This window comes from Scyliorhinus canicula, chromosome 4, assembly GCF_902713615.1.
Source record: "Scyliorhinus canicula chromosome 4, sScyCan1.1, whole genome shotgun sequence".
Classification (NCBI taxonomy): domain Eukaryota; kingdom Metazoa; phylum Chordata; class Chondrichthyes; order Carcharhiniformes; family Scyliorhinidae; genus Scyliorhinus; species Scyliorhinus canicula.
In genome coordinates, this window is record NC_052149.1 from 219,207,464 (window position 1) to 219,232,589 (window position 25,126).

General features: G+C 46.3%; 1 protein-coding gene across 2 annotated transcripts in view; it reads right to left on the bottom strand.

The window, feature by feature from the left end:
- LOC119965378 (E3 ubiquitin-protein ligase SH3RF2-like) overlaps positions 1-25,126 on the bottom strand; it is a 95,433-nt gene that overhangs the window by 67,394 nt on the left and 2,913 nt on the right. For both annotated transcript variants that reach the window (XM_038796086.1, XM_038796085.1), the window contains exon 2: positions 14,449-14,850. In XM_038796086.1, coding sequence (XP_038652014.1) covers positions 14,449-14,835 — 387 coding nt within the window. In that variant the 5' untranslated portion in view covers positions 14,836-14,850. The remainder of the gene's footprint in view (positions 1-14,448; positions 14,851-25,126) is intronic.

Here is a 25,126-nt window from a genome sequence, read left to right on the forward strand (position 1 = left end):
GTTATTCAAGATCCGGCCCACTATGGTTGTATCGTCAGCAAACTGGTAGATGGAGTTGGAACCAAGTTTTGCCACGCAGTCGTGTGTGTACAGGACGTAGAGTAGGGGGCTAAGTACGCAGCCTTGCGGGGCACCGGTATTGAGGACTATTGTGGAGGAGGTGTTGGTGTTCATTCTTACTGATTGTGGTCTGTTGGTCAGAAAATCGAGGATCCAGTTGCAGAGTGGAGAGCCAAGTCCTAGGTTTTGGAGCTTTGATATGAGCTTGGCTGGGATTATGGTGTTGAAGGCGGAGCTGTAGTCAATAATTAGGAGTCTGATGTAGGAGTCCTTGTTTTCGAGATGCTCTAGGGATGAGTGTAGGGCCAGGGAAATGGCGCCTGATGTGGACCGGTTGCGACGGTATGCGAACTGAAGTGGGTCAAGGCATTCCGGGAGTATGGAGGTGATGCGCTTCATGATCAGCCTCTCGAAGCACTTCATTACAACTGACGTCAGGGCCACCGGGCGGTAGTCATTGAGGCACGTTGCCTGGTTCTTCTTTGGTACCGGTATGATGGTGGTCTTCTTGAAGCAGATGGGGACCTCGGAGTGGAGTAGGGACAGGTTAAAGATGTCTGTGAATACCTCTGCCAGCTGGTCTGCGCAGGCTCTGAGTGCACGACCACGGATCCTGTCTGGGCCCAGCGCCTTGCGTGGGTTCACTTTCAGTAAGGCCGATCTGACTTCGGAAACTGTGATGGTGGGTATGGGTGAATTATGGGCTGCTGGGGCACTCGACAGCGGATTGTTGGTTACCTGCTCGAACCAAGCATAGAATGCATTATGTTCATCGGGGAGGGGTGCGCTGCTGCCAGATATACTGCTCGGCTTCGCTTTGTAGCCCATTATGTTGTTTAGTCCTTGCCACAACCGCAGAGTGTCTGACTGTGACTCTAGAGGCCGGTTTAGCTCACTGGGCTAAATCACTGGCTTTTAAAGCAGACCAAGCAGGCCAGCAGCACGGTTCGATTCCCGTACCAGCCTCCCCGGACAGGTGCCGTAAAGTGGCGACTAGGGGCTTTTCACAGTAACTTCATTGAAGCCTACTCATGACAATAAGCGATTTTCATTTCATAGCTTAGTTTGATATTCTCTCTTGGCATCTTGGATGGCTTTGCGGAGGTCGTACCTGGATTTCTTGTATAGGACAGGGTTGTCTGCCTTGAACGCCTCAGATCTGTCCTTCAGTAGCGAGTCAATCTCGCGGTTGAGCCATGGTTTCCAGTTGGGGAATGTACATACTGCTTTCTTTGGCACGCAGTCGTCCACACATTTGCTGATGAAGTCTGTGACGGTGGTGGCATACTCATCTAAGTTAGTCGCTGAGTTCTTAAATATGGACCAGTCCACTGTCTCTAAGCAGTCACGTAAGAGCGCTTCTGTCTCCTCGGACCAGCACTGCACAATCTTTACATAGAACATAGAACAGTACAGCACAGAACAGGCCCTTCGGCCCTCAATGTTGTGCCGAGCCATGATCACCCTACTCAAACCCACATATCCACCCTATACCCGTAACCCAACCCCCCCCCCCCCCCCCTTAACCTTACATTTATTAGGACACTACGGGCAATTTAGCATGGCCAATCCACCTAACCCGCACATCTTTGGACTGTGGGAGGAAACCGGAGCACCCGGAGGAAACCCACGCACACAGGGGGAGGACGTGCAGACTCCACACAGACAGTGACCCAGCCGGGAATCGAACCTGGGACCCTGGAGCTGTGAAGCATTTATGCTAACCACCATGCTACCCTGCTGCCCCTTCTTAGCTGGATTCTCCCGCTTGAGTTTCTGCTTGTAAGCCGGGAGAAGGAGCACAGTTGTATGGTCTGATTTCCCAAAATGCGGTTGGGGGAAGGAACGGTAGGCACCCTTGATTTTTGAGTAGCAGTGGTCAAGAGTGTTGTCAGCCCTGGTGACTTGACTTTGATAGCTACACCATGATTTTGCAAGTCCCCTGTTACCGTTTTTCTGTTTTTGTTTTAATGTCGATGTGAGTGTCTCTGTCTTTCTCGTCTCTTTCTGCTTATCTGTTTCTCACCTGAGATCACAACTTTTGATGTTGTGAATCATTGGCATGGATGCTATCTTTTTCTCTTTGGGTTTCACTCACATCCATTGGCCAAAACACACACACAGTCTACATGAACATTCCATATTTCTGGCACACACCTGCTATTCTGCACACACATGTAATATTGCCCACAGTTGTTGCACGCACCGCATTCCGCACGAGTGTCACACAGGCGATACACCATGATGCAATAGCTGACATGGTCTCAATGGGCTGAATGGTCTCCTTCTGTGACATAAATGACACTTTGACTCTGTGACATGTGTGATAATGCTCGTGTGCCTCCATATTGTTGCTGAATGACAGTCCGCATTGCTGTATATGAAATTCTGTAATTTGCCACATTAACAATTGCGCAGTAATGTTACGTACTCACATTCAGAATGTTGAGAAGACAGATAAAACTGATACCTCAAACCTGATGTCACAGAAACAGGATTAGCACAAAAGTGTTTTACAATCTGCCTGTTAACATTGCACAGGCTGTTTATTATCTCTGTGGTGAGCTCAATATGTGTGCAGTTGCTGCATTGACTGCCATCCAAGTGACAATAATGTAGGAAGGAAATTTATCAACAATGATTTGTTGGCCTGTGATTTTAACACCTGTTTATATAATCCCTGACAGAACCAGCAATTAAGTAGCGAAAGGAGTTCATTAAATGCCACAGAGTGGGTCCTAAACAAACCTACCCTGAAAGTACAAGAATGCCTTAGTGGCCCATAATGTGTACAGACTTGAGATCTGATAGTATCGCGTGCCTGTGCTGCCAAAATATCAAAGGCATTTGCACAAAAGCCTCCACGCTGTGAGTTTGCAACACAAAATGCCGTTAGTCTGGTAATCTCTCCCCTTTGATTGGTCATACTGCAAATTCAAAATATCAAAAGGAGATACTGTTAAAAAAAGTCTATTTTCTATAAGTATCGGAAAAGGGGGTTTAATTGCAAATACTGAAAAAGGAAGCTGATTACTACCTGAACAAGAGCCCCTTTGCTGTAAATAATGTAAACAAGGTGCCACTAGAACTATTGATAAAAAGCCCATTACTATAAATATTGTATAGGCAGTCCCTTACAACTTTAACATAGGCTTCCTACTGTACAGATTGCAATAGGAATGCCATGCTTAAATACTCTGTAGAGGAAACCTCCAGCGCACTCAGCTTACTGGGCTGAACGTTCAACCCTGTTTCTATGTTTCTGCAGTAAATACTGGACAAGGAATCCACTTCTTACCCAAAATACTGAGAAAGTAGCTTCTTTAAAACAAGTATGAAAATGACCTGATTTAATGTAAACAACACCAATACAACTACTGTACTGGAAAATGTTATGACCAGGTGAGAAGCGGTGAACTGGCTCCCTTTTATTCAACCTGCTGATTTAGCACAGTGGGCTAAATAGCTGGCTTGTAAAGCAGACCAAGGCCAGCAACGTGGGTTCAATTCCTGTACCAGCCTCCCTGAACAGGTGCCGGAATGAGGTGACTAGGGGCTTTTCACAGTAACTTCATTTGAAGCCTGCTTGTGACAATAAGTGATTTTCATTTCATTTCTCAGCTGGTCACAACAAAGGGTTATTTTTTGTTTCATGAGCTATCACGAGAATGTCACTTTAAGAAATGTTTGTCTGCTCATGTTACTGCAGTGATGTCAGAGTGAGGGTGGAGCTGAGCTCTGGCTCTGCTTTTTAGTTTCACTTTGAGAAAAGCTTGGGTGTGTCTGTGATTTTTTGGTTTTGTTTCAGTGTTGGAGCTGCAGTCAGCCACAGAAGGTGTAATGTTGTTCTCTCTGCCATGAAACGACTATATCTTGATAATTTGGTGAATTCAGAGTGATAACTGTTCCCAGTAGTGAATTTTAACCTGATGTGCTTCTGTTAAAATGTTTTTAAAAAGATTTTAAAGGATGTTAAAAGGAAAATAAGGATTACTTAGTGTTGTATTTGTTGGGGGTTGTATTTGAATTGATGGTTGCGAACATGTTCACTGTATCTTTTAAAAAGGTTAACTTGAGTTCATAGAATAAACATTGTTTTGCTTTAAAAAATACTTTTCGATTCCTGCTGTACCACACCTGGAGAGTGGGCCATCTGCTCCCCATACTACAATCTAGTAAAAGTTGTGGGTCAAGTGAAATCCATGATACACTTTCGGGTTCTCTAAACCCTGGCCCATAACAGAGCAAATGCCCTTTCCAAATCAAAATGTTTTCACTTATTTAAGCTAGGAGCAATATGGAGTCAATCAAACTTTAATTTCTTGAATTGATGAAGGAGCAAACTTATTTGTCACTAATCCCAAGAAAAACAATAAAAATGCAATGTCAAACATTCGTCCCTCATACACACACACCCACATACAGACAAAATGTTATACTGTTCAGAGTTCTTTGATTGCTCTTGAGGCATAGATTTTAAACATTGTGCCTAACTTGGATTTGCTGGTTTTTTTGGATGAGGTCAGATGAAGAAGGTATTGCAATTATTATGAGATCTCGGTTTAAAGGTAACTTTCAAGTAAAGTTGGCTCCTTGAAATGGGCAACACTTTTATTCCAAAAAAGAGAGAGGGAGAGAAAGCAACCTTCAGCGTGTTTCCTCTGCTGAAGATCTACTTAACATCACCTGTGTCACTTACAATCTCTCCCAAGTGGCATCCCTGAAATACTTCACCCATTGTGTATTTCCTCGAGGTTTTGGATGTGTCTGCCTGTGGCAGCCATTGTTTCAACATCCAGATTGTTGCATTTTTAATGCTTCATCCTTAGACAGTTATGAGTTTTGATGGGTGTCTAGATTATCGGAACCACCTCTCTCTTCACACTTCTGAAGGTGGATTTATTAAAGCAGTTTTCTCTGTCTCAGTTCAATCTGCAAGTTTCCAGTCAGTTGAAAGTTTAAGAGTAATATTGTTTTAAAAGAGAGCCATAACCTCATGACAAGGTGTCCTGAATGGGTGTAAGATGGTGAGATGGCACATCTGTAGGTTGTTCACTAGTATCACAATGGGAAGAAGAATTAGTAGATGGATCCCTATGATCTACCCTCAAACAGCTTGTGGCTCAAAATAAACGTCTTCAGTGCAATCTTCCCAAAATAACGTGGAGGATTGGTTCAGATGAAGAAAGCTGTGTGAAACTCACCAGCTTCACAACTGCCTTCTCTTGCTTGATTTAATGGCACTCTGTGTAATTTCTAACTACGCTCGAGGATTACACAGCCAGCTGGAGGGGCGGGATCTTAACACAACTGCCACGCTGGGAATCCGAATTCAGGCCCCCTTGATCTCAAAGATAGATTTAAGGCCCCCCTGCACAATGGGCATTGGGATCCCCCACAAGGACACTGGGACACCTCTGGCTGATAAAGGAAATACTCCCATAGCAGAAGGGGAATCCTCCCACCTACAGGCTTCCCCTATGGAGAAGGGGAAACCCTCTTCCACATGCAGAAGAGGAACCACCCTCAATGGAAGAGAGTAACCCCCTTGTCATTGCCCACTGCCAGTGCCTCAGCATTTTCCTCTGGTATTACTCCCAGAGGGCACTGCCAGCGGGCATTGTCAGGATGTCAGGGGCACTGCCAGAGTGCCAGGGGACAATGTCCATCAATCCCCAATGGTTACGGTCACCTACGTGCATGCGGGATTTAGCGGCCATTATGGGATTGACGTCCATGGCTAATAGTGCCACTAGATCACATTGTTTGTGTTCTCTTTCTTTTATTCAGGAGGTACGACAGATTCACGAGTCCTACTATTTTCTTTATTTTTTTAATAAGTTCAGAGTACCCAATAATTTTTTTCCAATTAAGGGGCAATGGGCAATTTAGCATGGCCAATTACCTACCCTGCACATATTTTTGGCTTGTGGGCGTGAGACCCACGCAGACACAGGTAAAATGAGAAAACTCCACACGGACAGTGACCCGGGGCAGGTATCAAACCCGGTTTCTCGTCGCCATGAGACAACAATGAATTCCATTACAAACAAGTCCATTGACAAATTCAGGGATGACTTTAATGACAGGAAGCAGTGAAAATGATGGAATAAAACTAACAATATTCATCCTGAGCCCTTCAAAACCGCTGATTCTCTAATGTACAATGGAGTGAGGTCGACAACAAACATTAATAATGCAAGCTGTTCTTTACAGAAGAGCATGCACGACCAATAAGTGCACTGTGAGTGAAAGGTGAAACCAATCAACAATCTGATAGTGTGATATAATTGTCAGCTTTAAAAGAAGATATTCCATACTTTACTGCATGCAACAGTCTGCTTTCACAGGAGCAGGTAGATCAACTCAAATCAGTTTTGTGATAAAGTCCAGGAGCTGAGACACACTGATATTGCAGAATCGCTGTGTGAATTGCCACGCACTGATATTCCACATCGATTGATGAATATTGCAGCTGACAGATTATGTCCTTTTAACTCTCACATTGGACAGATTTGCGGATCATTTAAATCATACGACTGACTGTGTTTTGCGCTTTTCACTGCCCATCACTTAACAAAGAGCAGTTCCGATTTGGAATGCATGACCCGATGTGATAGTGGAAAGATAGAGCGAGTGAAACTAACTGGATTGCTCTTTGAAGTCTCAATGAGCTGTTCCATTCAACGATTCTCTGACTGTTTTCTATCTGATGTTTTACTTCCTTTTGTAAATATAAGAATTGACATCCTATCTTGTTACTCTCAGAAATATTTATGGTCGCCAGAAAAACAGGTAATAATAATTAGATGGTAGTTAACCAGTTGTCTATTACTATTAATAATAAAAATTAATTGTGTTTAAGTTTACAAACTTTGTGACTGTAGTTATTGGGCAGCCAAAGACTTCAGAAATTATTTTAAAATTAAAAGTTAAATTCAACTGTGTTGGAACTCCAGATCAAGTGGGGCTAGAATTGACCGCGAACTAGCCCAGGGTGACGTAACAGAGCGGAAAGCCTGTGGTCACTCATGGGGGATCGGTTGCAGATCCTCTTAGGCTTCAGCATGATGGGGAGGTGGAAAGGGGTCGGCAGTGGGGAGAAGCTATTCACAGACTGAGGAGGAGGGGTCTCACAGATATTCTTGTCTCCACTTCAGCCAGGTGCCCTGAGGCAGCTGCGATTCACCACACAGGTGGTTCCTGAACTGTGCTAGTTCCATCATGAACAGACCAGAGCAGGATCAGTGCTGTCAGTGGTCTTGTGATGGTCGCCATGGCCCTTCTCTGAGACACTCTTGGAAACAGTTTAAAATGCTTCTAGGCAGAGGGATCTGGATGTCTTTATTCATGAATCGCAGAGGGTCGGTATGCAGGTACAGCATGCAATTAAAAAGGCAAATGGAATGTTAGTGTTATTGCAAAAGGACTGGTGTATAGAAGTGCTGTTGCAATTGTATAGGGTGTTGGTGAGACAACATCTGCATCATCTTTATTGTCACAAGTAGGCTTACATTAACACTGCAATGAAGTTACTGTGAAAAGCCCCTAGTCACCACATTCTGACGCCTGTTCAGGTACAAAGAGGGAAAATTCAGGGGCGGGATTCCCCCAACGGGCGGCTAAGTGCCAACGGCGGAGTAAAAAGGGAGTGTTTTACTCCAGCGTCGGAGCCCATTCCGCGACCCCATTCTGTGGCCCACATGGGGCTAGGATGCCGCTGGAGTTGTCTCCGCCGCCCCAGCTGCCGATCCCAGCCTGAACCTGGCGCCGCGGGGTCCGCGCCTCCGCAGTTGAGCCGGCGCCAACTAGCGCATGCATAGTTGGGCCGGTGCCAACTAGTGCATGCGCAGTGGCTTCTTCCCTGCGGCGGCCCCGACGCCAAATGGCGCAGGGCTGCAGGAACCAGCATGGAGGAAAGGAGGCCGGGGGGCAGAGTGGCCGGCCTGCCGATCGGTGGGCCCCGATTGCGGGCCAGGCCACTACGGAGGACCCCCCCTTGAGGCCGGACGCTCCTCCCCCCCCCCCCCCCCCACAGGCCGCACCCGGACCCATCAATGCCGAGAGGTCCTGCCGGCTCAGAGGATGTTAGAACGACCCCGGCGGGACTTGGCTTTTTGTTGATGGCCGGTTGGCCCATTCGGCCCGGAGAAGAGATAAACCAGTTTGGCATATTTACACGCTGCAGTTTAGAAGGATGAGAGGGGATCTGATTGAGATGTATAAAATACTAAAAGGGATTGATAAACATAGACCAAGGGCTGGATTCGCTTCTGTCGGGATTCTCCGTTTTTCCCGCAGCGCACCCACGCCCGCCGATTTCCCGATGGCCTGGGGCTGCCCACAATGGGAAACCCCATTGGCCGATTAGCAAGATCAGAAACTGGTGTGGCGGAATGGAGAATCCTTCCCCAAATGTTCCTCTTTGTAGGGCAATCTAGAACAAGAAGTCACAAATATAGGTTGAGAGGCGGTAGACATATAGAGATGAGGAGGAACTACTTCTCGCAGAGGGTGGCGAATTTGTGGAACTCGTTGCCCCATAGTGCGGTGGAATCTGAATCATTAAATGATTTCAAGAAGGAGTAGATTTTTTCTGGTAGAAAACAGTTTAAAGTGATTTGGGAAACAGGGAGGGAGGTGGATTTGAGACCAGGAAGCAATCAGCCATGATCAGATTGAATGGCGGAGTAGGCCCAAAGGGCTGAATTGCCTATTCTTCTCCTAATTCCTATGTACCTGCTGCTACTCATAAAGGCAGGCTGCCTTTAAGAAATATGTTGGCCAGGCTGTTCCTGGACCTCTTGCTCAGCATGCAGCCAGACAAGCAGAGTGTTCAGTGCCAGGCAGCGTACACTAATCACTCAGATGAGCAGAAAGCACCATCTTTAGGCGCCATCGTTATCACCCTGACCAGGCACAGGGTGATAATGCACCATGATTCTACGCCTGTTAATAAACCGTATCAGGTTTTTAGCCTGTCGACTGGCTGATTTTCTGTGACATTACACACCACTAGATTAGACTGACATAACCTTGGATTAACTTCTCATCTGTAAGACGCCATTTCATTTGTACTGTCTGAGTCTCGTGCAGAAAAGCTCACCTAGATTATGGCTGCAATTTTCAGGTCATTGCCGCTGACGGGGATTCCCTGCTGGCCGAGGGTGCAAACAGCGGGAAAATCCGTTGACAGCAGCGGGGCTGGAAGATCCCACCGCCGGCCAATGGCAGGGTGGAAATTCTGCCCAAGTATTTAAGAATTGCAGCTTGAACCAGGTGCCTTCTGAAAGAAGAGGGACTGTTCCCAGCCAAGTGAACACCTATTAAGAACATGGTAACTCGGTGAAAATAACTGGCACGCTGAGGTAATTATTGCTGTGAGAGTAATCTGTATGATTAATTAGCACAGTGAGGGTGATTAATGCATATGGATATTTCATACAATTCATTGAGTTGATGCTGTGAAGATCGTGGGTAATGCAAAGACACCTGGTACTGGTTGGACCAGAAGAGATAGCTACCACAATGTGTACTGCTGCCAAATGAGAGTAGTTGGCACAGTGAGGCTAGCTGGCACACTGGTGCCAGTTGGCAAGAGAAGCAGGAATGACAAGCACAAATGACAGCTGGCACAGCCTTGAGGGCAATGACACAGCAAGAGTGGGGCTGACTGCTGGATTTTTACTTAAGATTCTGCTTACAGCCTTCAATTAGGACTGACACACTCCAGTAATTACAGCAGTGAGTGGAAAGGTTTCATTGTTTTTACAAATAACCTCTTGCTGTTGTCTCAATAGCAATAAATTGGTTTTCCCTTTTGCCCCGTTGTAAACGCCACCTCCTGCAGTACCTCATGTGCTAACATTGCCCACACATATGTACAGACATAAAGTGATTCCAACACGCAGTGATATCCCACTGCCCTCATGCTAGATCTTCCAGTCCAATTCTTCTTGTTGCCGAGTAGCTTAAACACTGATAGTAAACGTATTCAGACGGCATCTGCAAACCCGGTTGCACTCAGTTTCTCAGTGCACATTTATTTGGGAAGGTGCGTGCTTTGTTGGCTCGCTCCAGCAATGATGTGAACTTCATTTGATCATATATTGTAAAGGGGCTGCTTTGATGCAGCCTTAATAAGTTAGACTGGGAAGACCCAAGTGGATACTGTTCGTACTTGAACAGTCTACTGCACAAGCCACATGGTCTCGCATAGGTTTCCTTGGCAACATAATGAACAAATAACAGAGGTAATACTTGAACACTTCAATCAACTGGAGGTCAAAATGATTTGAATGCATATAGGTGATTGCAAAATAACAACAGCTTTCAAGTGACCCTTTTGTATCAGTCAGCACAGATTGGACTGAGAGTCTAATCCGCCCAGGTGTATGGGTAGGCACTGGGCACATTTTAAAATACAGCTTTCGGCCTAGATCCCACTGGAATTGCGCTGGCCGGCATTCTGACTGCTCACTGCAGTTCAGGGGTGAGAAGCCTGCCGGAGTTGTGCAGGAACTCTATTCATTTAATTATTAATTTAATTTAATTATTAATCTGAGCCAATCCTGTCAGGGGATTATTGAACAAAGAAGCCTGAGAAGCAGCTAGGAGTACGATGAAAACGGCACAAGCCCAGGAGTCCCCTTTTTCACTCTTGAGACTCTCCCCAAACCCGCTCTCCATCTCTGATCCAAACATTTGTTTCCATTTCTCAACCAGTTTCTGCCTTTTGTCCATTTCAGCCCGGCAGCTAACCAGCGGAAACCCAGGAGTTAAAGTACCCAGAGTTTCACGTTTAGGATGATAACACATTTTGCATTCATCTTGTAGTGTAAGGGAGAGAGTTAGCGTAGTAACCCCCACACAGTGATGTAAGTAAACACATGTGTACCTAGGGGCCAGTCTAGTGTTAGACAGAGCTGTGTGTGCAAGCGAGCTAAGAGACAGCTCCTAGCCTGAATCTTTTATTATATGTACGTACATAATTTTTGTAGTTAATGAGTAGACAGTTAATCTTCTTTTATTTCATTAAGACCTTACAAACAGGATCCAATGCCCTACAACATAGTGGCAGCGAATTGAAAATACCAAAACCTCAAAAAAAAAACGCAGAGAGAAACTAAAATCCTGCAAGACTAAAGAAAAATTTGAAGGAGCATTCTGACCTGAACAGAAGCTTGAGAAGCAGGCGTGTCAAGGAAAGTTGCCATGGCATGGAAAACTCCAAAGAAAGGCTTGGAAGCTGAATGCAGAAATGCAAAATTCTTCACTGCAGCAGAAGACTATAGGAATCTCTTGGAAGACCAGCATTAATTCTCTGAATGGAGAGTCAGCAGACCTCACAGGACCAAGCTGAAACATTTAATTTCCTGAGAAACTTTTAAAAATTTAGCAGTCAGAAATTGATGTTAAAACTCCTTCAGAAAAACTAGTTTTCCAAGTCAGCACTTGAGCAGGTGGTGTCAGAGCTCCCTCAGAAGAGAAAATGGAATGAATTAACTTTAGAGAGTCCTTGCTGTAGAATTAACTTTCAAATCAGCAAAGGCCAGGATTTTATACTTTCGTGACCCTAGGCGCTGAAACGGAGAATGCTGCTGCTAGTCAGTCCAAGCAGGATTCTTAAAGGCTGTGCGCAAACACCATTGGAATGGGAGCCTGTCAAACAGGCAAGCGCAGAAAAACTTTTTGCCTTGAAACAAACTCTTTGTTTTCAGGACATCGTGGCAAACTGTCACGTTTATATGCTGCATTTGTATGGGCAAATAAAGTCCCTCATCCCCAAACAGTTACCGAACAGGCCATCGCAGAGACTGGATATCAACTATTTGTCTTCAACAGCAAGTCGTTCCTTATAGTGGTGGATTACTTTTCCAGATGGGTTGAGGTGAAACAACCATATACGACTATCACAGAGGCAGTAATTAAGGCACTGAAAGAGATGTTTATGAGCCATGGCATCCTGCTTGAGATCATGTCTGTCACCGGCCCAAAATCTTCACGAGTACTTTGCGCACTTCGCCACCACACCTGGTTTCCTCCAGCCGACCAACTCCCTGAGATATTCACACTCAAAATGGTGGGGGTCAAAAGAAGAGTGCGAATCCCTCCTCAAAAAGAATGAGAACTTTCCCATACCACTGCTCACATGAAGATTTGCCCCATTACAATGCAGCTTGGCCCCATCCGAACTCCTGGTGAGCAGGAAACCCAGCACACAACTTCCAATCCTACTGAAAAAACTAAGACCAAGGTTGGTCATCAAAGATTAGCCGGAGAGCCAAGAAAGAGAGCAGTCCTACAAGCAGAAGCAGACTTCTTCCCACAACAAAAGGCACTGCACCAGGCACTTGCTGCAACTACAAAAGGTCTGAATTAAAGACGTCGAGAGAGAAAGAGAGAGAGCATCAACAGCAAGGATGACGACCAACCTCGGTGCTACCAGACTGGCACCCCAGGGCGTAGCATCACGAGAAACAGTAGGAGTCGCCTCCACATCCCTAGACCACTTGTCCCTAGAGTACAGTGGACAGACATTGAGGAAGATACCCAAGTGATAGGACAGCCTCCAAAGTTTTCCTGCAATGCAAAAGTCTACCATTCTTCTGACAGTAGTGTGAGTGAGAAATAGAAGGGCTACAAGGCTTCCACTAGTCCTAAACCTCTGGATTCAGAGATTGACTCTTCCTCCCTCACCCCCGTGGTGTCCTCCCTGATCAATCTGGGGGGGGGGGGGAGGGGGGGTGCTCCCCTTTCTCCTTGTTCCTCCCCTTTTCTTTCCGCCCTCCGTTGCCGTTCTTTTACTGGATAGGGTTTGGGTTGCCCCCCTCCAGCCCCCTCCTCTAGTGTTGTCTCACTTTGTCCCTCTCAGGCTCTCTGCCTCCTCCCCCCCACCCCCCGCCCACTCCTGGTTTGTGCACCCCCGAAGTTCCTCCTTGTCCTTCTTTCTTTTCCCTTTTTAATCCTTCCCGTATCCCTTTCTACTGGCTGTTGCTGGTCTCGAACAGGTTTTGGAACAGGCTGTCAAATTGCCCCCATGCAGTAAGGAATCCTTCCTCCGACCTTCAGATGGCGAATTTGATCTTCTCCAGGTGGAGAAATTCCGAGAGGTCAGTTCGCCAGTCTGCAGCTGATCGTTAGCCGAGCAGGATTCTCCGGCGGGCGATTAGGGAAGGGAAAGCCCTTGACGAATATAAAGCAACTAGGAAAGAACTTAAGGGAGGAGTTAAGAAGGCTAAATGGGGTCATCTAGTGTTATCTAAAGGCACTTTGCCTTCCTTTAGCCTCGGTGAGGATCACCCCACCAAAGCCGCATTAATCTCACTTCCTGAACCAACGAGCTGAGCCCATCAGTGCAGGAAGAGATCGGGGTGCTATTTTTAAATGCCGTCCCAAACTTTTGATCACTTTGGAGTCCCCACCGCGGCCTCCAGAGCCTCCAGTGCTCTCTCTTACCTCTTGGGGGGTTATCGAACCTCCCCTCATCCCACCTCTTCAGGACAGGACACCCCCGGTCAATCTGGGCACCTTAGCCTGGCACCCTGGCAATGCTCCTGCCAGCCTAGAAATTACACCTGTGCACTCTATGTCCCGGGATAGCACTGCCAGTGTGCCCAAGTGGCAGTGCCATGGTGCCCGGGCGCCAGCAGAAGTGCTCGGTTACCACCTTGCCCAACCACCCGGGGGCCTCTGAAGGCCTGGGAGACCCTCCCAGCTGCCATTAAGCCTGGTCCACGTTTGTGCACACCAGTGCTAAAACCCTGAGCTTGGTTCATGTAAATATGTTCATCAGGATCTCACCCAACGAGGGCAAGATCCAGATTGCGACGTTCCACCAGATTTTGTTAGATCTCACGAGGCGTTCCGAGCGTCGCAATTCTCACAAGTGGCCTGGCATGCGATTTAACGGCCTCACCGAATCGGGCGCGACGAGGCCGTTAAATCACCCCTTCGTCAACTATCTTCCTCCCCACCTCCCACCTCTGAGCTCCATCCGCAAATAATTAGGGAAATTTTGTCAGAACATTCTCTAACACCGCCCCGAGGAGCGACGGCGGGCCTCTGTAAATTCTCCAATCAGCCAACCGAACTTCAAAGGGAGGTTATCAGACATTCTATTGACAGTTTATCCCTGTTTGCTCCTGATATTCCACCAGAATAATGGCAAATGATCAGGAGAGCTCCTGAGGAAATTCCAAAGATTATTGACTTGGCAAGCCACATGGTTGCAAATTTAATCACCCAAAAACACACTCCATCATCAGATTCTCCTCATAGGCAAGAATGGACAATAAATGCAGCCGTGTCACTGATGGCCTTCCCTGAAAACAAATGTACAACAAACTATTTTCTGTATGGTAAGGATAAAAATGGCTCAATTATTACCTTCTCTACAGGGCTCCTGTTTGTGTTCAGCAGACTAGCTTGCAAAGTGTCTGTGCCTCTTTGCCCATGGTCCTGACATGTCGGCGCCTGCGGCATTCGGGCAGGAATGAGCCTGCCATTGCTTTGCCCATACTTGATGCCATCCAGGAGGCGGACCAGCAGCAGGTTGACTGGCAACTCTTCAATGCTACATGCCACCGGAGTCCTGCATTCTGGACATCGGAGCTCCTTCCTGGCATTGAATATCCTCTGGAGACAGGGTTTACAAAACGTGTGCTGGCATGGCAACACCTTGGCAGTGGCATCTAGCCTTTCAAAGCACACAGGGCATTCCAGCAGGTCCAGCAAGGCCAGATCATCCATTCTACTGCCACCATGCCATTTCATCAAAAGACGATCACTCTGAAAATCAAACAGGGCACAGGTTCACAGAATGTCTCACTCATTAAATCAGAATTGACATTGATCATTTGCAATCAATCAGTTTAAACACTCAATTATCATACATTTAGCATTTACAGTTTATGAAGCTCATAATTCTTTTCTATGCCTTAGCCTACGTTTGTTCACAAGATGCGTTGCTTTTCCCTAATGGTCGTTGAGAAGGTGGTGGTCAGCACCCTTCTTTAACGACTTGCTAGGTCATTTCAGAGTGCAGCTGAAGGTCAACCATATTTATATGGCTCTGGACTCACATGCTGATGTGACTGGAAAAGGACAGTCGATTCCCTTCCCTAAAGTGTACTGAAGAACCAGGAAGGCTTTTACCTTATAGTTGCCTGGTAGTACAGAACTTGAGTATTGCTGAAAAAATAGACATACTGTCAAAGTTTTTCATCTTGCACTCATCTAGATTCACAAGCTTACCAAATCTCAAAGGGAACAATAAATTATACGCAAGAAAAAAATGTTTCCCAATTGGACTTTGATTGGTAGAGGCAGATTGGAGAATACATCAAAGAACAAATATCTGCCAAACATTTATTTAAATTCAAACCAGGCAAATCGACTCTGATTGCCATGAGGAATGAACCAGGGAATGGCTCACCCTGAAGCTTTTATTTAATTGAAAAAGGCTCAATGTGTGCTTGTGTTATTTTTGTTTTCAAAGGACAGGTTCCCGTGGTCAATATATGTAGCTTCTAGTACACATAGGTTAGCCTACGTATCAACCAGGTCCATTTGCCAACCAATCAGCATCACAGTCCACTTGACAGCCGATCAGCATGTCATGCAGTATTAATTATTGTTCCCTTTGAGATTTAGCCTTCTTGTGTCTGTCCTGATGAGTGCAAGGTGAAAACTTCCACAGGATGTCTATTTTTCAGCAACAATGTAGTAATTCAATGATCATCATTACTGATTGAGACTTTTTCTTTTCACACTTCGCATTTGCTTAATTAACTGGACTCAAATTCCCCAGATACTGTGGTGAGGCTGGAACTCATTTATCCAGATCTGTAGCCCTGACTGCTAGATTATTAGTCCAGAAACATAACCACCATGCTACCATATGTGCACAAAGAGCTACAAGTAACGCTGCACAGAAGCTTGAACAGGTTAATAATTAGTCAAGACTTACTGTTTGAATGACATACATTTTCTCAATGAACCCATTGCCCCATCACGAGATACAACATGCCATAAAACTTAAAGCACAACAACAGCCCATTCAATCCAAAGCTTTATGCCAGTGTTTATGTCGATGATGTTAGAGGCTGGTTTAGCACAGGGCTAAGTAGCTGGCATTTAAAGCAGACCAAGGCAGGCCAGCAGCGCGGGTTCAATTCCCGTACCAGCCTCCCCGAACAGGCATTGAAATGTGGTGACTAGGGACTTTTCACAGTAACTTCATTTGAAGCCTACTTGTGACAATAAACGATTTTCATTTCATTTCATTTTTCAAGATGAGAAGGCAAGTTCTGAGGACATAAAATTAATCTGCAAAGTGATAAGGATAGGTTAAGTGAGTGTGCAGAACTTTGGCAAATGATGATAATAATAATAATTGCTTATAGTCACAAGTCGGCTTCAATGAAGTTACTGTGAAAAGCCCCTAGTCACCACATTCCGGCGCCTGTTCAGGGAGGCCGGTACGGGAATTGAACCCACGCTGTTGGCCTTGTTCTGCATTCCAAGTCAGCTGTTTAGCCCATGGAGTTAAAGGTGGGAAAATGTGAGATTGTACAATGTAGCAGGAAGAATATAACTGCAGAGTACCATTTAGATGGAGTGTGCAGAAGGTGTGCAGAATACTGTGGTACAGTGGAATCTGGATGTCCTCGTACATGAATCACAAAACGTCAGTATGCAGGTACAGCAAAGAATTAAGTAGGCAATTGGAAGGTTGGCCTCTACTGCAATAGGGCTGGAGTACAAAAGTAGGGAAGCCTTGCTGCAAATGTGCAGAGCATTGGAGAGGCCAAACCTAGAGTACAGCAAATGTCTTTTGTCTCCTTACATGAGGATGGATATACTTTCATTGGGAGTGGCTCCGGAAAGGTTGATTCTTGGGATGAAGGGGTTGTCTTAAGAGGAAAGGTAGAGCTGATTGAGTATACACTCACTGAAGTTTAAAAGAATGAATGCTGATCTTATTGAAACACGATTCTGAGGGGGGCTTGTCAGGGTGGATGCAAATGATCCATGTGGATGCTTCCCCACAAGTGGGAATCTAGAATCTGTTCTCACAACAGGTTTTTAACCTTTGGAATAATAATAGTCTTTATTGTCACAAGTAGGCTTACATTAACACGGCAATGAAGTTACTGTGAAAAGCCCCTAGTTGCCACACTCCGGGTACACAGGGAGAATTCAGAATGTCCAAATTATCTAACAGCACATCTTTCGGGACTTGTGGGAGGAAACCGGAGCACACGGAGGAAACCCATGCAGACCCGGGGAGAACGTGTAGACTCCACACAGACAGTGACCCAAGCTGGGAATCGGACCAGAGACTTTGGCACTCTGAAACAACAGTGCTAACCACTGTGCTACCATGCCACCCTACTCTTCCCCAGAAGGCTGGCTCATTGAACATATTCAAGACTGAGATTGTTGATTTGTCAATGGAGTCAAAGGCTACAGGGGCAGACAGGAAAGTGGAGTTAAGCCGACAATCAGGCCAGCCATAATCTCATTGAATGGCAAAGCAGACTCAGGAGGTCAAATGATGTTTTGATTAATAAATGAATCATGGAAAATCTTCCATTCAGTTGCACGTGTGTAAGGGACCATCTGCCACTCAACCCAAAAAGCAATTCCATTTTCAATTAGGATTCATTGGATATAAACCAGAATGGGAATTCTGGCTAGGTATTTGTCTTCAAATATGCAACGGTGCTAAGGCTAGGTGCCTCCAGTGATGCTTCAGGTGACATCAACTAACAATTGTTAGGAAGTTGGAATGAAATGAAAAGTAAAGAAATAGCTCAAATGGAAACTGCTAGGGGTTTAGCTGCACCAAGGACTTATGTGATGCAGATTAGCTGTGTAGCAGGGTGAAACAGATACTTTGTTAAGCAAAGTGGAAAATAGCAGCCTAGGGACCTCGGTTACAGCCATGCCCAGTTACAAAGCAGAGCTCATTCACAGAATTAAGCTGTTGTGCAGAAATGAAAGCAGCAGACGTCTGTCTGTGCCAGATCCCATAGGTTCTACTCTAAACTAGAACAAAAGGTTCCCAAAAGAAAGTTCCAGGGGCGGAATTCTCCGACTCCCCGCAGGGTCGGAGAATCGCCCGGGGCCGGCGTAAATCCCGCCCCCGCAGTGGCCGGAATTCTCCGCCACCCGGGAATCGGTGGGGGCGGGAATCACGCCGTGCCGGTCGGCGGGCCCCCCGCGGCGATTCTCCGGCCCGCGATGGGCTGAAGTCCCGCCACTGTCAGGCCTCTCCTGCCAACATGGTTTAAACCACCTCTGGTGCCGGCGGGAGCAGGCGGCGGGAGCAGGCCCGGGGTCCTGGGGGGGGGGGGGGGGGGGGGGGGCGCGGGGCGATCTGACCCCGGGGGGTGCCCCCACGGTGGCCTGGCCCGCGATCGGGGCCCACCTATCGGCAGGCAGGCCTGTGCCATGGGGGCACTCTTTTTCTTCCACCGCTGCCAGGGCCTCCACCATGGCGGAGGCGGAAGAGACCCCCATACCGTGCATGCGCCGGGGTGACGTCAGCGGCCGCTGATGCTCCGGCGCATGCGCGGACTCACGCCGGCGAAGGCCTTTCGGCCAGCCGTGGCGCCGGTCGGCAGGGGCGCCAAAGGCCATTTGCGCCGGTCGGAGGAGCGGGAGCCACTCCGGCGCGGGCCTAGCCCCTAAAGGTGCGGAGAATTCCGCACCTTTGGGGAGGCCCGACGCCGGAGTGGTTCTCGCCACTCTGGTACGCCGGGACCCCCCGCCCCACCGGGTAGAGGAGAATCCAGGCCCAGGTCTTCTGTGGTAATTATTTGTAGGATTTGGCTCAGTGTTAAAGCCTATGGGATGTTGTTTTGGGAATAGCGTATTCTCAGAGTTTAGGAAAGTAGATAGATTTGGATTGAGGGTAATTTAATTATACTGCCTGGGTAACAATTATTGTAGTTAATTGTAAACATTGTTCTTTACTGATGCCTTTCTTTTGTGTTTCAAAGTTTAAAAATTTTTTTTTTAGAGTATCCAATTCATTTTTTCCAATTAAGGGGCAATTTAGCATGACCAATCCACCTACCCTGCACATCTTTTGGATTGTGGGGGTAAAACCCACGCAAACACACGGAGAACATGCAAACTCCACACAGACAGTGACCAAGAGCCGGGATAAAACCTGGGCCCTCGGTGCCGTGAGGCAACCGTGCTACCCATGTGTTTCAAAGTTTAACAAAAGTTTTGTTATTTGAATAATTTACAACAGGACCTCTCCGGGTTGCATCTCTTTTTGCACATCTTTTTTCCAAATTGCAAAGATAAGTAGTTGAGAACCAGTGTTCCAAGTTTCCCTTCTGGGATTCGGGCGGGTCCTCACACTGAACATCAGCGGCGTTCCTAATGCAATCTAAGCTGAGAATTGAAAAATTGACCTTGTGGTTTATGTGACTCGTTTCTATATTGATGACAGCCTTTGGTTATTGGGCCAGTGGGGGAAAATTGTACTTACAATTTCTAATGAACTCCCTTGGTTCAGGTTGCTGCATGTAGCTCACTCGCAAACGTCCACTCTTCCACTTATAATCAATCTTAATCTCTTGAATAGATTACAATAATCATTCCTCTTATCTAATGATAGTACAATTCTGACAGCTGTAGTACATTCTAATGCTTGGTATCTTGTGAGGATTTCCATCGAAAAGATAAATCATTTTTGTTGTCATTGGTTATAAAGAGGATTGGGCAGCTCAAAATTTCGAAGATTGCCTCGGTGCCTTTGTGGCCTGGATTTAAATGCAGACCAAATTGACAAATGGAAAACTCCTCTGCTCTCTGAGTGATAGATGTGAGAGTCTTACATTAAATATGTTTTGAGCATTTGCAAATCAGCCTCAAGTGGGATGAATCCAATGCACAAAACCGCCCTAAATCCAATACTCATTGCAACTAAATGAGCAATCACATTTGGAGAGACATTGAGCAAATCTCATGACGGAAGTGGAAAATTTTACAGATAGCTTATTCTGACCTTCGTTTGGAGAAAAAGGTGTGAGCTTTGTAAGCTTTACTGGTGGCCCATGTGTATGTAATCATGGCTCGGAGAACGTTTAGACCTTCAGGTGCAGTCTGAGGACACGATTTAATGGCCTTGTCGTGCCCGACCTGGCTTTGAGAAAAGGTTGCTGAATCTCGCGAGAGGGCTCTCTCTCTCTCTCTGTGTCTTTCTCTCTCTCTCTCTCTCTAGATTTGCGATGGTTGAAATGCCTTGCGAAACGTAACAGGCGTGATCCAGATCAGGATGTTTAAATGAGGCATTGTGGAATTCTCCTGGCGCAGGGACCTAATGTCTGAGCCTAGGAGACCATGCCAGGATGCCATTTAATAACGGTTTTCACAAATGTGGCCCAGTCACAATGAAACGTGGGGATGGTCTCCCAGGCAACCGTGGGTGTTTGGGGTCAGGGCAGGATAGTACGCTCTGGAACCTGGGCACCGTAGCACTGCCATCCTAGCACCCTGGCAGTGCCACCTGTGCATCTTGGCACTGCCACACTGACACTGCCAGGTTGACCTGGTGGCACTGCCAGGCTGGCAGTGGCACTGCCAGTGTGGAGCTGCCAGGGTGTCAGGTTGGCACTTCTGGGGATCGGGTCCATGAGGGGCCTTACCCAGTGGAGTGAACATGAGGGGTTGTTCCTGGGGGCCTGCCCAATGTTGGGGGGAAGGGGGGTGTTGGCAGTTGAAAGGGGGGGGGGGGGCGGAAGGGGGAAAGATCAGGGCAGCCAGAAAAAATGGTGCCCTGATCTGCGAGGAGTCTTTCCTGCCGGACTCACCAGCAGGAAATGACACGAAGTGCGGCCTCGGTGAAGAGAAACTCCCAAGGCCAAAGTTTGCACTGGAGTGCTGACTTCTTGCTGCATTAGAGTGCTAAAGTGGGAGTTTTGTGACTGAGGGAATTTAAGGGTTAATTTCTACCTGAAATCCAGTCTTTCTTTTATTTCTGAATTAACCTAAAAGTTGCTGTTTGGGTTGGAAGGAGGTGCGTTTTGGACCAGCTTTAAAGCAGGGTTCATGCAGGCTTGCTTGCAGCTGAAACCTGTTAATTACATAACTGACCTAAACTAGTTTTTAGTGGCTAGAGTCAGACAGTGTAAAAATGGGCAATCTTACAGTACTGTCTTTGGGCTGCATTAGAGTGCTAAAGTTGGGGTTTTGTGACTGAAGGAGTTCGGTGAGGAGGGAGCGAGGTGCTCCTTTCATTTCCTACCTTTCCTCAAAGTGTGTGACGGGATTAGTGAGTTTACCTAGAGTGCAGCTGACTGGTGAGTAAGTCCTGGTGAGTATCTTTCAAACTAGAGTGAATTTAAGTCATTGTTTTAGCAAGGGTAGGGACTTGGTTGATTTATTTTTTTAAATATAATAGCCTTAGTTTTAAATTTAAAGGGTTTATTCGGAGCAGGAGAGTTCAAAGCTGTGGTTTGTTCCTCTTGCTCCATGTGGGAATCTGGGAACATTTCCAGTACCTGGGACCAGCATGTGTGCAGGAAGCGTGTCGAGCTGCAGCTCTTGGAAACTAGGGTTTCAGAGCTAGAATGGTGGGTGGAGACACTGTGGAGAATCCGTGCATTTGGGAGCATTGTGGATAGCATGTTTAGAGAGTTGATCACGCCCTAACTCAAGAGATTTGAGGAAGGAAGGGAATGGGTGGCCACCAGGCAGTCCAAGAGAAACACAAAAGTAGTTCAGGAGTCCCCTGGGATCCCACTCGCAAATTGGTATTGCGTTTCGGAGGCTGATAAGGATGGTTCCTCCGGGGAGTGCGGACAAAGCCAAGCTTCTGGCACCACAAGCAGCCTGTTTCCACAGGAGGGGGAAAGAGAGGAAGAGCAATAGGCACAGCCTGCGACGCCCATGTCCCGTGGATGGATGATTTTTAAAAAATCTATAGTCAGGGAACAAATAGATGTTACTGTGGCCCTCACCGTGGCTCCGGGATGGTGTCTTGCCTCCTTGGTGCCAGAGTCTGAAATGTCACTAAACAGCTGCAGGGCATCTTGAAGGGGGAGGGTGATATGGCAGAGATCATGGTACATGTTGGTAGCAATGACATAAGTAGAAAAGGGGATGAGATCTTGCATCAAAGAATTCAAGGAGTTAGGCCGCAAACTAAAAAGCACAACCTCTCGAGTTGTAATCTCTGGATTAATCCCAGTGCCACGTGCTAGTGAGTACAGAAATAGGAGAATAGCACAGATGAATGTGATGAATTTGTGGCTTAAGGGTTGCTGAAGGAGGGAGGAGTTTAGATTCCTTGGCCACTGGGACAGTTTCTGGGGAAGTTGGGACCTCTATAAGCGGGATGGTCTTCATCAGAACCAGAGAGGGACTAACATTCTTGCTGCCAGGTTTGCTAGTGCTGTTGGGAGGAGTTAAAGTAATTCGGCAAGGAGAGGGAATGCAGACTTTTAGCAGAATCGGGACACAGCATAACACAGAAAAGCAACCAAGTCAGAGGGAATACATCGGTAGTAAGTTTCAAGGGCGTAAGACAAGGCTGTATGGCCTCTACTTTAATGCCAAGAATATTACAGGTAAAGCGGATGAGTTAAGGGCGAGGATTGACATGTGGAATTGTGATATAGTAGCCATCACAGAGACGTGGTTGAGGGAGGTGCAGGATTGGCAGATCAACATCCTGGGATACAGAATCTTCAGACGAGACAGAGGAGGGGGTACAAGAGGAGGAAACATTGCATTATTAGTTGAGGAGTCAGTTACTGCAGCAAGGAGAGATGATATATCGGAGGGGGCATCAAATGAAGCTTTGTGGGTAGAGTTTAGGATTTAAAAAAGGGACAGCCACATTGCTAGGTGTTTACTATAGACCCCCAGATAGTCAACAGTAAATTGAGAAACAAATATGTGTGCAATTCGCAGAGGTGTGTAAAAATAATAATAGGGTAATTATATTAGATGTTTCAACTTTCCCAACATTAATTGGGTAAGACTTCAGATGCAGTGGAGTTCTTAAAATGTATACAGGAGAACTCTTTAGTTCAAAATGCAGAGTGTCCAACAGGAGACTGTGCAGTGCTGGACCTAATTCTCAGGAATGAAGCCACACAGGCGATTGATGTGTTGGTGGGGGAGCATTTTGGTGATAGCAATCACAACATGGTACAAATTAAGTTTTTTTATGGATAAAGAAACAGATAGTTTGCAAGAAAGGTTTTGGATCTGATTGTAACAAAATAAGGCAGGATCTGGCCAAGATAGGCTGGAAAGAGTTACTTGTGGAGAAATCTACAGAAGAGCAGTGGGCGGTGTTCAAAAAGGAAATGGGGAGGGTACAGGCCCAACATGTTCCCTCTAGGTTAAAGGAACATAAGAACATAAGAACTAGGAGCAGGAGTAGGCCATCTGGCCCCTCAAGCCTGCTCCGCCATTCAATGAGATCATGGCTGATCTTTTGTGGACTCAGCTCCACTTTCCGGCCCGAACACCATAACCCTTAATCCCTTTATTCTTCAAAAAACTATCTATCTTTACCTTAAAAACATGTAATGAAGGAGCCTCAACTGCTTCACTGGGCAAGGAATTCCATAGATTCACAACCCTTTGGGTGAAGAAGTTCCTCCTAAACTCAGTCCTAAATCTACTTCCCCTTATTTTGAGGCTATGTCCCCTAGTTCTGCTGTCACCCGCCAGTGGAAACAACCTTCCCGCATCTATCCTATCTATTCCCTTCATAATTTTAAATGTTTCTATAAGATCCCCCCTCATCCTTCTAAATTCCAACGAGTACAGTCCCAGTCTACTCAACCTCTCCTCATAATCCAATCCCTTCAACTCTGGGATTAACCTAGTGAATCTCCTCTGCACACCCTCCAGCGCCAGTACGTCCTTTCTCAAGTAAGGAGACCAAAACTGAACACAATACTCCAGGTGTGGCCGCACTAACACCTTATACAATTGCAACATAACCTCCCTAGTCTTAAACTCCATCCCTCTAGCAATGAAGGACAAAATTCCATTTGCCTTCTTAATCACCTGTTGCACTTATAAACCAACCTTCTGTGACTCATGCACTAGCACACCCAAGTCTCTCTGAACAGCGGCATGCTTTAATATTTTATTGTTTAAATAATAATCCCGTTTGCTGTTATTCCTACCAAAATGGATAACCTCACATTTGTCAACATTGTATTCCATCTGCCAGACCCGAGCCAATTCACTTAACCTATCCAAATCCCTCTGCAGACTTCCAGTATCCTCTGCACTTTTCGCTTTACCACTCATCTTAGTGTTAGGAAGGAGTAACACGCCCAGAGAATCATGGATGACTAGAGACATTAAGGATGCGATGAAAAGGAAAAGAGCGACTTTTAGCAAGTACAAGGGGAGTAAATCAATGGAAGCATTAATGGAATATAGAAAGTGTGGGATGGAACTTTGGAAAGAAATCAGGAGAACAAAGGGAGCCAGAGAAAGCTCTGTCTGTTAAAAGTAGGGAAAATCCCAAGATATTTTATGAGAATATCAATGGGAAGAGGATAACCAGGGAAAGAGTAGGGCCCATCAGGGGCCAAGGGTGAAATCTATGGGTGGAGCCAGAGGACATTGGTAGGGTGTTAACAAATACTTCACATCTGTCTTCATCCAGGAGAATGAGGATGTCGACATGGAACTCAGGGAGAGAGACTGTGAGGTTATTGAACAAATTGTCATAGGGATTGACAAGGTATTGGAGGTGTTGGCAGACTTAAAAGTGGACAAATCTCCAGGTCTGGATGAATTGTGTCCCAGGATGCTGTGGGAGGTGAGGGAGGAGATTTCCTGGTCTCTGACCCAAATTTCTAATTCCTCTCTGGCCATTGGGGAGGTGCCAGAGGACTGGAGAACAGCTAATGTGGTCCCACTATTTCAGAAAGGTTGTAGAGATAAGCCAAGGAATTACAGACCAGCGAGTCTTATGTCAGTGGGAGGGAAATTATTGGAGAAAATTTTGAAGGCGAGAATCCATCTTGGAGAGGCAAAGATTTGATCAGGAATAGCCAGCATG